Source organism: Anas acuta, chromosome 3, assembly GCF_963932015.1.
Source record: "Anas acuta chromosome 3, bAnaAcu1.1, whole genome shotgun sequence".
Classification (NCBI taxonomy): Eukaryota; Metazoa; Chordata; class Aves; order Anseriformes; family Anatidae; genus Anas; species Anas acuta.
Window position 1 is genome coordinate 1,738,297 of NC_088981.1, and position 13,804 is coordinate 1,752,100.

The 13,804-nt window shown below is 56.5% G+C and overlaps 1 protein-coding gene and 1 long non-coding RNA gene across 5 annotated transcripts in view; one reads left to right on the top strand and one right to left on the bottom strand.

The window, feature by feature from the left end:
• Positions 1-4,466, top strand: part of LOC137853170 (uncharacterized) — a 27,811-nt gene extending 23,345 nt beyond the window's left edge. For all 3 annotated transcript variants that reach the window (XR_011094300.1, XR_011094299.1, XR_011094298.1), the window contains 3 exons: positions 2,034-2,136; positions 2,489-2,560; positions 3,831-4,466. This is a non-coding gene — a long non-coding RNA (uncharacterized lncRNA). The remainder of the gene's footprint in view (positions 1-2,033; positions 2,137-2,488; positions 2,561-3,830) is intronic.
• The window catches only part of BCL2L11 (BCL2 like 11), a 12,216-nt gene extending 3,596 nt beyond the window's left edge, over positions 1-8,620 (bottom strand). Inside the window, exons 1-3 of one of the 2 annotated variants that reach the window (XM_068675197.1) lie at positions 8,551-8,620; positions 7,795-8,242; positions 3,288-3,400 (exon numbers count right to left, since the gene is read on the bottom strand). In XM_068675197.1, the coding sequence (XP_068531298.1) occupies positions 3,288-3,400; positions 7,795-8,227 (546 nt within the window). In that variant the 5' untranslated portion in view covers positions 8,228-8,242; positions 8,551-8,620. Of the gene's footprint in view, positions 1-3,287; positions 3,401-7,794; positions 8,375-8,550 lie in introns of those variants that run through there. The other variant, XM_068675198.1, reaches the window with a different exon arrangement.
• Positions 8,621-13,804: the final 5,184 nt, after the last annotated feature.

The following is a 13,804-nucleotide window of genomic DNA, read 5'->3' on the forward strand; positions in this document are numbered from 1 at the left end:
CCATCTGTGCACCACACCAAGGTGAAGCCAAAACTGCTGCAAAAAACCTATGCCCCCATGCCCACCCTCTGGGACTGCCCCTGCCCACACTGAACTTAAATTGAACCAGTTCTGTGAAAGTCAACTCAAAATTTCTTCTGAGCAGGGACAATAAGACACAAACAGGGCAAATACCCCCCGATGCTTTGGAGCAGGGCTGAGCAGGCACTTCTCAGCTCCTGCAAACGAAACCTGGAAACAGAGATTTCACACGCTCAATATCAAGCACTTTAAGTAAACCCAGCTACCTTCCATGTTTTCTTCCAATAAAAAGCTTTATAATACTCAAGAGGGCCGAAGCTGCCTGTTCCCATGCACATTTGCCTCACAGGCTCAATGGGGACATGGCACTGTCCCCCTTCACGTGGGAAGCGTGTAACGCTGCCGGGGGGCTGAAACGTGGCAAATGAGCAGTAAGCCCTGCTACAAGAGGCAGGGAGGTAATAATAAGAAATTTAAAAAAATAAAAGGAAAAAGTAAGGACCCCCAGCAGGAAGAGCAGCACCAGCAGGTCCCTGCTGATGGTGGCAGCTTTCCGCAGGTTCAGCTATGAGGGCTCCAGGCGCTTCTCCTTGGAGCAAGTTTTTCTTCATTATTTCACAGCAGCAATCAGCACAGAGCATTGGATTTTTGAGCTTTTTGCCTTTTTCAAGCATTGAAACAGAAGCCTCAGTGTCACCACCTCTCCTTCTCTGTGCTGTCAGAAAGCGGTGCAGTTCGGGCTATATTTAGTGCAGCAAAACCATGTCCGTACATGCCCTGAAGAGAGAAATCACGCTGTTTACACCGATATGCAAACTTTTCTCTCTGGCACGGGGCCGTGACGCACGCCGAGCACACTCGTCACCTGCAGAGGATGCTTCAGCACCCTCGAGCTGGGAGGAGAGAGGGCAAATGGCACAGCTTTTGGCATGCCACATGCCCTCCGTGTAACAAAAGCCTCGGTGTGGAGCTGTGTGGCAGCAGAGCACTGTGGCCGCTGCTGTTTGCTCAATCTGCCAGCAAGGACAAGGAGGGGGTTGATGCTGAACTGCCAGCTTCCCACTCGTTTTGCCCTGGGGGGACTTTAAGGGCAGGCGCAAAACAAAAGAGGGCTGCTTTTAGGGACCCCTGCACTCCTCCCGGGTGCAGGCCGGGGCAGAGCAGCAGTGCAGACCCGTCCAACAGCCCCGACCTGTCTGGCGAGAGCTGTTTTGGCACCGCTCTCTTAGTTCCCCATTTCTACCCTCGCCGCGGCTCTGCGCTCAAAGGGCAAACCCGAACAAGTTGGGCTGCGCCCACCGCGAGGCGGGGACGAGGACGAGGACAGGGACATGGGCTACAATCCTCCTGTTCCTCCCTTCCCAGGTGCTGTGCCACTGATCCAGTCCCACATGTGCAAGTTTATTCCTCAACAGCACGCTGTTTGCAGCGGGAAAAGACAGCGTTTCAGGGAGCAATAGCCAGGCACAGTGGGAACAATAAATCCACAGCAATTACTTAAATGCTCTGCAAGCCGCTTGTTTCTGGATGCAATAGACAACAGGAATTCATCAGATTGTAATTAAGCCCGCGGGAGGCGATGCTACTTTGTCCTTGCCACCAGAGAACAGGGGAATGCTGCATTCCCCTGTGGACCTGCGCAGCCCTCATCCGCATGCATGGCAGCAAGGGAAAACGAGAGCAAATCCACAGGGGAGGCTGCTGACTCCAAAGCAGGGGGGTAAAAAAAAAAAAAAGCATAAATTCAAAAGAATTAGCATGACAGGTGACTCGATGCAGGGGAGCACTGGGATGGGTAACCACAAGCAACCAGGACGCTGCAGGAGCTGTTGCAGAGCACCCGAGCTACAGACACTAAGGAACTACTCAGTGCTCTCAACCCAGCCAGGCAGCAATAGGCACAGCCCGTATCACATCCTTCTGATGTTATTACAGGCATTCGGTGTTTTTAGGGTCACGCATGACAAGCCATACTAATGTCATCTAACAAGCCAAACGTGGCCCTGTTTCAGTTCTTTCCCCAGATGAGCGGGTTGGATGCTCTGCTGGGAACCACTGCAGGAGCGCAGCTGAAGGAAACCCTCTGCCACGCAGCGGGTCACAGAACACGCTCAGGTGAGTACAAACCACGCAGGATGCATTTCTCACATCACCCACAGAGTCACATCAAGCATGGGCTTGCAACAGAGCAGCCTAGCATGGCAGAAAAGTGGGAGCATTCAGAAAAAAAGTGATGTACAAGTTGCAAGCAAGGCAGTGCTGAAAGGCTGTGGAGAAGGTGCCGGACTGCAGCAGCTTGGTGCCCATTTTGGGGGAGAGTTTCTGCCTGAAGGCAGCTGTTGTACAGACCCTGGACGTGGTGAGGAAATGCTGCGGGGGTGACTCACGAGCTGGGGAGGATGGATAAAGATCCGGGTAGTCAGCATGTCGTCACCAACGCCTCTACTTCTGACTCTTCTTCCCACAGACGAGGAAAAGGAAGAGTAGATGGACTGGAAATCACATGTACGAACACGCAGCCATGAGAGATGTACAACAGGCAAGTTACTGGCTAACGTTCTTCTGAAAACTACTGTTACTTCATCTCTCTTGGTGCTGGCTTGTTTCTTATTTGTATTAGTGCCACCCATTTTTGTTGCAACACTAAAGGTGAGACTTCACAATCTTATAAACACATGCTTTTTGAAGGAGCTCCTGTTGTCGATTGCTTATAAGCTATCAGACAGGTTCATCCCTGTCTGCGACCAGGACACACATGATCCTCTGCAGCAGCAATGTGGGCACTGGACAAGCTGGGAAGCTGTGCTGGCTCCCAGCACGTTTCCCTTAAAACACCAGCGCTGGAACCCAACAGTGCCAGCCTCCCAGCACGGCTCCTTTTGATGCTGTCCCAAAACCATACCTCAACTTTACTTGCTTCAACTTTTAGATGTCTTTTTCCCTCGTCACCATCAGGTTTGGTCCTAACCCAGCAGCAGACCATGCTTTACTGGCTCTTGGTACTGGGAACAAAGCTGCGATAACTGGAAGTCTCCGGTCCCAACTCGCTGGTGACTCTGAGTGCGTTTAGTGACACTGCAATAGCGGGCAACTCCGCAACGCAGGCAGCACGCCCCTGCACCCGGGTGAATGCAACCACCCGCGCATCCTTTTCTACATTTGAGTGAACGAAACACTTGCCGCAGAGCTAGTTTCCAGATATGATTAAGCTTTTCCCTTTTAGAGACTAAGTGTAAAGAAATGGAAAGTAAAAATAAGAAAATTACCCTTCTTGGACAATAGGAGGCATTGAATTCATCTCCAATGCGCCGCAGCTCCTGTGCAATCCATATTTCTGGCTGTATTTCTTCTGCTAGCGAGTGAGACCGCCACCTGGAAGCTGCACAGAACAAAAACAAGCATTTGAAACAGATGAACACGAGAGAAAAAAAACAACAACAACAACAAATACTCTATTAAACCCAGAAAGAGTGCAACTGTGACTTGATGTGTACGATGTGTATTGTAGACAGGTTTTAATTCCATACTGGTTGTCCATTATTATTAGGCTTTTATTTATTAATTTATTATAGGCTTCCTATTGGAGCGCTTCCTGTGGCACATCCAAGCACTGGTTCCTTCTTAAACAAGGAGGAAAAGCTGAGGAAAATGGAGCTGCTGCTCTTCAATTTCTTTCCCTAGCAAAACCTTATGCCCCCCTTTCTAAACCTAATGATTTCTTGCAGGCAGAGCAGCAATTTCTTCTGAAACCTTAAAAAAAACTCTGTCTTGATAGTTTAATCTAATTCTCACATTTCTTCTCCAAACAGTTCTGAGGCATCCAGCAAGAAAAGGAAAACAATTATTTTTGTCATGCTAAGAAGAAAGCCACAACTGGAGAAACTGCACTTTGAGCAAACTCGTGGACTTTTCAGCTCCCCAACAGGACTGGAAGGCTCTTCACTTCAATTTTTACGTTCCAGCTCTTCAGCAGAAAATAAACCAGGCACAAGAAAACGGCACTGGCTAATAAAAGAAAAAAAGAGCTAATACATCAATTACACTGAACTGTACAGAACCAACCCCTTTAGTCTCCATTTTAAGAAGTTTCTGAACATGTGATAAAACAGTGCAAAATGCCCCAAATATTTGAGGGGGAAAGAAGGAGCCTTTGACCCAGGCGAGCACTGGTGCAGCACCTGTGCCACCTCTGCCCCCTCCTGCCACGAGAAGCTCAGATTTGAGAAAGAAATGCAGCCTTAAGAGGAAAAAAAAAAAAAAGAAAGAAAAAAAAAACTACCCAAAAAAAACAGCACACAAAACAAAACAGAGCATTTCACAAACTTGGCACGAAAGCTTAAAAGGACTCGCGAGGGAATACAAATAGCTTCCAATCTCAAAATATTCAAAGGATTAGTAGGGCAGTTAAAAAAAATTAAAAAAATAAATAAAAAATTAAATAAGAAGTCTGGCTCCGACCTGACTGGAAAATTTATTTCTGAGCCAAGCTGACACTGCTTGGCTTGGGGAGCTGTTTTGTTTTCACACTGTAGTAGCGCAGGAGCGGTGCCCGCTGCCTTCCCGGGGACGGCCCCGTGCTATTTATTTCCCAAGCTGCTGAATGAAAGGTGGCAAAGCCTCGGCGCTCCGGGAAGGCACACGCGGGATCCGGGCCTGTCTGAAACGCCGCTGGCACGAAGCGGTCCCGGCGTGGCTCTCCCGCTCGCTCCATCGGTCCTGCCCCGGCATCACACCGCCGCAAGGGCACGGTGGCTGAGAGTGAAATCGGGCTGAGGTTTTCAGAAAGGACTTTCTGCGGCACTGCCGGATCGCAATATCAAAAGCGTCCAGTCATAATCGGTTGCAGAAACAGTCAGAGGAACTTTCAGAGCGTGCTCGGGGTGGCCACAGTCATACTGGGAGCTGACGCCGCCTGACGCGAGGGGAGGCGGCCCCGGGCCTCAGCCCGTCCGCGCGTGGTGGCTCCTCCAGCGCTTCGCCTCATGGAGGCCAAGGGACCAAACGACTGCCCGACAGCTCCGTGGGCCCTAATTGCCCTATTAAAGCAGATGCCATGAAGGGAGAGTGGCAATGTCTCCCACACCCCCCCGGTAAACATGCAAAAGCTTCTGAAGGCCAGGAGGTCTGTGAGAAGCTTCCCTGGCCAGTGCCACCAGCCAGGCGGGACAGGGCAGCCTGGCGGGGCAATGTTGCTGTGTCCATGTTTAAAACCCAAACCGCGTCCACCTTTGGGGTTGCGTAATTCAAATGCCCTTCAGGAAAAGCCCGTAAAACACAGGAAAACAACCTTGGATGAAACACCAGGTCAGGCACGCAGAGCTCCACCGCACCACTGAGGCAGAGTGTGAGCAACACCCAGCCCACACCGCGCCAGCACGAACACACACACACCTCCAGCTTCTCGGTTTAAGGTTTCCCCGTTAAATTCACCTCTCCTGCTGATGGAGGATTTCCCCCCGTCACGCTAGACTGACAATGAAAGCACCCCTTTCCCTTTCCACCTCTCACTCGAGGCCTCACGTCAGGGCTCAGCGAGGGCTCTACTCACAGCAGCCGGGGGTTTGCTCTTCTCACACGCTGCTGGAGAGCACAAAACAGGTTCATCCACAAGCAGTGAGAAGTTCACACTTCTCTCCCTTCTCTTGGAGAGTAGGAAAGCACATCAAGATCCCAACAGCACAGGGAAGTCTCATTTACAGAGCACCTGCTCCAAACACATCCAGTAAACCACGCACAAAACCCAGGCGCGCACCTCCTGCTCCTTCAGACAGAGCTGCCCTTTGGGAGAGCAGCGAGCAAAGCAATCCACTCCCATTGAGAGCCAAAGACTCGAAATATCAGCCTAGGATTCCTACAGCACCACCAAACAGCTGGGTTCTGGTCTCGGGTGACGTTATTTTGAGCACTCCCATGGGCAGGCCATCCCCATGCATGCCACTGCCCTTCTTTGCCACACTTTTTGAAGAAAAGCAGGCTTCTTCTCCTGTTTCCTCCTCCGTATCTCCCCCGCTGCCCTGCCATGCAGTCTCCAGCATCATCTCTTTTGCTCACCACCACAGCTCCTCCTCCTCTCCTCCTCGAGAGCACCCTTCCCAGAACAGCACACCAGCACTGCGCATCAGGGTGCTCCCCGCCTCCCACCCAAGAACATCTCCACCTCACACCCACCCACCCTGTTTCTCACACACGGTTTTGACCATTTCACACGCAAGAACACGACACCAACGCAAAATCTCCTGAATCTTGAAAGCAGCCTTCACCACAGCAAACCAAGCGAGTCTCGGGCAGCGCTGCAAACGCAGCCCTTGCAATAGCTTGCCACGCAAAAGTCCCCTCTCCTGCTGCTGCAAACACAAACCCATCGCTCCACACTGAAATTTCCACCCTGCCTCCTCCCTCCTGACTCCTAAAGGAGCCGCAAAAACAGCAGGCTGCTTTGGGGGCAGCGGGCACCCATCGCCCACACGTGCCCCCACTGCTCAGTCGGCATCTCCACTAAGACATGCACACAGAAACTCAGCACGAAGTCCCTCTGCTTGCTTCCCTCCAGGGGGACAGAGGGATTTCCTCGCACCACGTGGGAATCTGACGGCACGCACCCGGCAGAGGCAGAAGCGCGCAGATCAAGCGCTGGCAATAACCACCCCGTGTCCTCGCCCACCATGCAGAGCCCGTCCCCACCCCCTGGTCACAGCTGGGGGCCTGCAGCCCCTCCCCGGGAATAAAACAGCCCCGTGCCTCCAGCTTCACAGGGTCTGAAAGTAGCCAAGGGTCCTTTGTACACAGCTCAAGTATTTTCCACTGCCTTATGGCTGTTTAGGATGATGCCCCTAGCAACAATAACAGAACAAAGGCTGGAGTAAAAGCTGTGTCTCGATAACTTTCGCTGAGCTCTCTGTATGGATGTGAAGAAGCCAGAGCTCAGAAAAATCAGGGCAAACTTCAACCTCTTCCTGCAGTACCAGAAAAAAAAAAATATTTGCTGCTTCAAAACCACCCGCGCCTCCATGCTGCACAACTCCAGCATCCTTGTCTGGCGGTGCCACGTGTGTTTGCTACACAAGGTTGTGAAACTTGCATTAAGCTGTAATTACAGCAATAATGTCAGAAAACCTTTCCTAAGGGCATGTTACAGTAAGCACTCTGCAGCTGTAACCACAGCCATTAACCATGAAAAAGAAAAAAAAACAAAAAAAAAACAGATGTTTTGATCGCGTAAAGCTTGGAGCTGGCGTTTGTTATTCCCCAGGAAGCGCTACCTGCCCCGCTCCGTGGGAACGCGCCCACCTCCCTCGGGTCTCGCCGGGCGGAAGCCCAAAGGTTTCCTCCGCTGCCGGCGGGGAATTAATCACGGGGAGGAAAAGCAGCGCGCCGCGGGAGCCGGGCTGCGGCTCTGCCGCTAGAGGCTTCCACTGCCGCTTACCTGGCGAGCCGCGGGTAAACAGCCGCCCGCCACCGCGCCGCTGCCAAGCGCCCACTGCGGTTTCACCGAAACGAGCGGGAGCAGCGCGCCCATGGCACCTCCGACCCAGCGCCGGGTGCCGAGGGAGTTGGAAGAGGAAGCAGAAAAAGCAAAGCCAAGGCGGGGACGTGAGGAGCAGCAGCACGCCTCGCCCTGCGTGCCCTCACCCCTCGCGGGAAGCGACGCGGGGCCGGAGCGCGGCCAAGCCCGAGCCAAGGCGTGCCCGGAGCGCCGGCCTCGCGCCGCCGACACCTCGCGGGCTGGCAGCGAGCGGCACGCGGTGTGTGCAGCCCCCCGGCTGGGTCACTCACCCATGGCGCTCAGGTAGTGGCTGACGGCCTGGCAGGGCGGGCTGGGGGTCTGCGTGGCCTTGTCGCAGCTCATGGGCGCGGGGCTGCGCTCGGCCTCGAAGGAGAAGTAGCCGCTGGACGAGCGCGACAGCAGCGGCGACCTCCGCACGAAGATGAAGAGCGGCGAGCGGGTGGCGAACGGGCCGGGGCTGGCGGGCGGCGGCTGAGCCCGCGGCGGGCTGCAGGGAGAGACGGGCCGGGCGGCGGCCGACGACGACGACGGCGAGGAGGAGGAGGAGGAGGACGAGGAGAAGGAGGCGGCCGCGGGGAGGCCGGGCAGGGCGGCGGGGGCTCCGGGCCTCAGCTGCGCCGCCGGGCCCGGCCCCTCGGCCGGGGGCAGCCGCCCAGCCTGGCGGCCGCGCTGCGCCTTCGCCTCGGGGGGCTGCTTGGCCATCGGGCTGCGCGGCGCCTGCGGGCGGAGCGCGGTGAGCGGCGGGCGGCCGGGGCTGCCCCCGCCCCTTCCTCCTCCTCCTCCTCCTCCTCCTCCTCCTGCTGCTGCTGCTGCCGCCGCCCTCCTCCCCGCCTCCTCCTCCTCCCCGCCTCCCCGCCCGGCCCCATTGTTCTGCCCGCAGTACCCGCGCAGCCCCCCCGCCCTCCGCAGCCTGTCCCCCCCCCCCCCCCCTTCTCCTTCCTCCCTCCCTCCTTCCCCTCCTCCTCCTCCTCCCCCCCCAACTCCTTTCTCCTTCCCCCGTCCCGTCCCGTCCCGTCCCCGCTCACGGTGCTCCCGCCGCGCTCGGGGCTGCCGCTGCCCGCCCCTCCCGTCCCGTCCCGTCCCCGCCCCGTGTTTACCAGCGCCGCCAGCGCCGCCCCCGGCCCCTCCCGCTCACCTCCGCTGCCCTCCCGCGGGCGGCAACGCGCAGCCCCCCCCCCCACACACCCCCCACCCCCCCCCAGCACCGGGCCTTGCACGCCCCTTGCACCGCGGGCAGCCCTTGAGCCCCCAGCGGCTTTGCACACCCGGCCCCTCGCACGTTTCCACCCGCACAGCGGTGCCGAATTTTACTTGGGAACGAGAGAAGGGGGGAGGCAAAAGCGGGGCAGAGGCAGGCTCGCTCGAGGTGCGCCTCGCCTCAACGCCCGCCGGCATGTTGTGTGGTGGCAGACTCCAAGCTGCGCTGTGGCAGCCGACCACAGCTTCCTCCGGCCCTGCCGCCCCCGCCGCCACCACCACCACCCAGGGGCGATTAATTGGGAAAAGCTCATCAGGGATGAAGGTGTAGGCTCGGGGCTGCCCATTACACCCAGCCCCTGGGGTCAAGCCAGGGCTGAGCGAGAAGGGGGAGAGGCAGGCAGCGCAGCACGCACGGCGTCGACAGGCAGAGGCTTCTGCTATTTACTCCTCGCCCTTCGGTTTGGTTTCTGCGTGGGTGGCTCACGCGAACAGAAAGGCTGTCGGGTAAACGCCTTGCGGGAACAGGCCGGCCCTTGCACCTCGGCGACAGCCCGCCTTCAGGCACGGTTTTGGGGATGCGCACCAGGGCCCTGTGCCCCAGGGAACTGCAAAGCAGGGCAGCTCTCACCCACCCCCAAAAACACTCCAGGTCTGGGCACCGCCCGAGCCACCGGCATCATTCGGAGGCCTTGACCCCAGCAGCAGCACCTGCTTGGGGTGAACACTGAGAGGAGCGGGGATAGCGCCTGCCCTAGGTCCCCAACCCCATGGGGTCACCCCGGTGTTCCTCTGGCCCCTTTGCGTGTGCCGTCAGCCCGGCTCTGCCCGCCAGAAACCCAGCCTTTCCCTCTGTCCCACCTCAAGGCTTCGGCTGCGCCGTCCACCGCCAGCTCGAACGTTGGATAAATTTTGGAGGTGCTGCCTTGGCATGGCAGGCTGCCGGCAAGCCTCGCACCCTGGCTCCGCCACACCAGCATGGCCATGAGCATCCCAGGGCCAAGGCACCCAGTACCGTAGGGACAAGGGAATGGGAAAAGGAGACAGCACCCGGCTAGGGGCCACTTGTGCTGCCAGCACACCCTCACTGCGGAGAGCTGGAGAGCACTAAAAAAAAACAGACACCCCATGCACTCAGCTGCTCGCTAAGCTCAAATATTTTAAATTGTGCGGCACCCAGGAATGGAAAAAAATGACTTCTGCTTCTCCAGCCCATTGTGATAAATGTTATTTCACTCGATGCTGGCAGATAAAATCAGTTTAAGCCACATGCCTTAAATACGAGGCTTTATCTGAATCGGTGCTGGAGCCTGACCTTTACCGCAGTGCAGCGGCGCAGGGGCACGCTTCATGCGAAACGCTGTCATTTTTCAGCTTTCCGAGCACACCAACAGGCGCAGACCTGCTCGTGAATCATCTGAAGAGCCTCGAAGATGTCACGGGGCAAGAGAAAAAGAGGGAGATGCTTATCTGGGAGAAGGAGGAGGCTTCTTGGGTAGAAGCAGGGTGCTGGGGAGTGGCAGGGGTGTGGGATAATGTGGATGCTCCAGCAGCAGTAGGATGCGCGCTGGGTGCTGGCACCTGCTAGGAGCACCCCAAAAACCCTACCTGTGGCATGGGACGAGGGGTGAAGGTGCCACCCTAGCCCCTTCGAGCTGGGGACACCCAGGTGCTGTCAGCAGGACCTGGGGGGATGTTAGTGCCACAGCCCATGGGACGGGGGAGAGGTGCTGGGTTACCGTGCGTCTGGCTCCATAGGGAGGCGTCCGCGACTTCTAACTTCAAATTTTGCCTTTCTTTTCTCCCCCTTTTTAAATGGAACTGAGAACTCCGGTGCCTGGCAAGCCGGGTTTAGGGAGATTTTACTGGCAGCAGGGGCTCAGGCCCTGGCTGCCCGGGGTTGGGTGGCCACCAGCAAGCCCTAAAGGAAAACAAGAGAAGCAAGTGTCAGACCCCGGCAGGGGCCCTGGGCTCATGAAGGGCACCATGGCACAGAACAAAAAATGAGTAAAGTTGGGTTTTCTGCAGAAGAAAGAGCAAACCACCCACGCGCCAGGAAATCTCTCCTCTGGGCGTGGGTGGTGGAGGCCCCAAGATGAGTTATCTCTAAAGGGCAACTCTGGGGATACCTAGAGATCTTCATCAGCGTGGATTCGGCGCACACAGAGGAAACATCAGCCTTGCCAGCTGGGGTTTTGGGTTTTTGCACTTTTTTTTTTTTTTTTTTTAATCAAAGCTCTTTTTTAGCAGCTTGTTTTAGAGTCGGTTAGAAAACAGGAGGCCCCTGCCGCCCCCCCGACCACCCTTCTGTCACCCTGCTCACACAGCCACCGTCCTGGGATGCTTTTACCCTTTTCAATGGAAAATACCACGGGTAGCAGCAGCCTGCACCCAGCCCTGCGGAGCGTGGGCAGTGGCCCCAGCTGTCCCCACCAGCTGTGCTACCCTTAGGGTCCCCCCACCAGCCCACAGCCAGAGGAATTCGCAGCAAAGCAGAGAGAGCCCAGGATGGTAAAATCACGGTGCCTCCAGCCCCCCAGCATGTCCCCAGGGGCATCCTCAGTGTCCACAGGGAGGGGGGGGCTCAGTGAGCCCCTCAAGCCAGGGGCTGGGGCAGCTTTCAGCTCCCCCCTTCCCCCAGTAGATAACGATGTGAAACTCCTACACCCACGCGTGCAGGCGAAGGCTCTGTGGCGGCAGGCACAGCCCTGACATTTGGGTTTTGGAGGCTCGGGTGCAGCTGCTGGGGCCCCACCTGCACTCCCCGGGGAGGACGCACACGTGGGGCGCACACCTGAACCCCCCCCCAGCCGTGTGGGCTGCGTGCAGGGCGATACAGGCGGGCAGGGACAGCTCTGGCCTCCCCAGGTCCTTCTCCGCACACAGAGGCGCTGGAGGAGGCTGCACTACAATGAACGAAATGCTGTGAGCGCGTGAGCCCTGGCAGAGATCTGCGCCTGGATGGGGAACAGCTGGCTCTGGCTCCGCGCGTAAGAAAAGTAAACGGAGGAGAAGGAGGAGGAGGAGGAAAAATCCCCAGCGCCGGGTGTTTATGTTTCCACCCGCTGGAGGAGGCTGCTCCAGCTGATGCGCTCCAGCTGACGGGGCAGCCGGCTGTTTGGGATCAAGGCTGGAGGCTTCCCCTGCGACAGCAGGCAGAGCGCGGCGCGGGAAGGGGAGCGTGCCAGCACCACGGCCCAGGGAGCACGGGCTGGATGCCCCGGGAGGAGAGCGCCGCGGCACGCAGCTGGGCGGCCGCCAGCCGCAGGGAACGGCGGAGCCAGGAGAAGATAAACAAGGAGGGAATTACCAAAAATGACACGTGTGCTGTGGTCAACGCCCCTCCCGCCAATACGGGCTTCTCCACGGTGCAATTTCATTTATCAAAACAACGGGACAAGAGTTTCTCGGTACCTCTACATGCACAGCAGCCTGCAATTTCAGCTTGCTTCGTGGCTGCCTTTCCCACTGCGGTCCCCAGGCCAAAGCACTGTCTCAGAATAGCAAGGCCTATGATAAACAAACTCCACATCCCCGGTTGTGGCAAGGCTCAGCTCGCAAGCTGGATGCCCCTGCCCTTTCCCAGCACCCAGCCAGCGTGCTGGGCAGCCCGGGTATATTTTAACCTATCCAACTGCAGGGTGTTCCTCAAGTTTAACAGCTTGGGCAGAACGTCTGACACAACAAAATACCTCTGCAGCACAGTGAGACCAGGGAGATTCATGAAAGTCTGTTGTTTGTCTCCCTCCTGTGGATAGATGCACAAATAAAATAATGCCCCCGCTGTACCTGGGGCTGTGTGCAGCTCATCCCTGCAGCTCTGGGGGGACTTTGGTTCCCAGCCAGTTCTCACAGAGGTGCCGGGATGTCAGGGCTAGAACTGGGTGAGTTCCCACATCACACATGCTGCTGGAAGGCCCCAGTCTCAGGGGAAAGGATCATGCTTTTAGAATACAGACCCAGCCCTGAGAGCAGCGTGGGGCAGCTGTACTTCGGCGCTTCTGCTGGAGAAAGGTCCCCATAAAATGGCAACTCGGGGAAGAAGCAGGAACAGGCTACTTACAGGTGAGACTTAGGAAAACAACACTGAATCCAAGCAAAGTCAGCCATCACCAACCAGATCAGCCCCTTCTTTTAAGGTTGGAGGCTCTCAAATAATATAAACATTTTTACTGTCATTTTTGCATGCAAAATACAGAACGGCTCCCATCTACCCAAAACCTTTAAACCAGCCTACACGCTGCTGATAAAACATTTTTATCTTCTAGGTAGCAAAGTCAGACTGACATCGTCTGAACACTGACATTTTGGGGCACTGTGCATGTGCTGCACGCTAACTTCCCTGGGGCGGGCACGTAGGACTGCTGGCTCTCATCTTTCCCACAAGCCATCGTTATGAATCACTCCAGATCCTGCAGTTCCCAGTTACAGCTCATTTCATCCTCGACACAGGAGCAAGGCCCTTAGGAAGAGAAGTGCCTCACTGATGGGAACCTCCAAGCAGTCCCTGCTTCTCGACAGTCAAACGCACGCCGTGAGTGATCCATTACTCACAGCTGGTACAGCATTAATGCGAAGTGCCACCAGCACACGAGGAACACAGTCAGTGTTTACTCCTCGAGATCAATCAGCAGCCACAGAGGCTTGGAGGCAGGCAGTAATAAGCTGCGGTGTGCTTTTTGGGCAAGCGGCCAAAGGCGCACCTGCTGCACGCAGCCGGAGCTCCCGGCGCGCGCCCTTGCGAGCCCCAGGACAGGGCAGCCAGGGAGATTTCACCACCACGTGGGAGCCCTGGGAGAGAGAAGCGAAGGCAGGTCAGGGCACTTCAGCATGCAAGTGCAGCTGGAAAGCCCTCAAGAGTGATCAGAGCTGTGGCTCTGTGAAAAGGTCACAGATGTTTCAGCAGCAAGGCTCAGCTGAGCAGCGTAAAGGATGCAGAAATGAAGTCACTCCACAGCAAGAGGAGCCTGAGAGGAACCATCCCTCCACACGAGCATGAGCCATAGCTCATTCCTGCCTTCCTGGTGCCTGTAGACCACGTCCTGCCCCTGCTGTTCCCAGAGTCCTTTTAAAGGTTCGGCC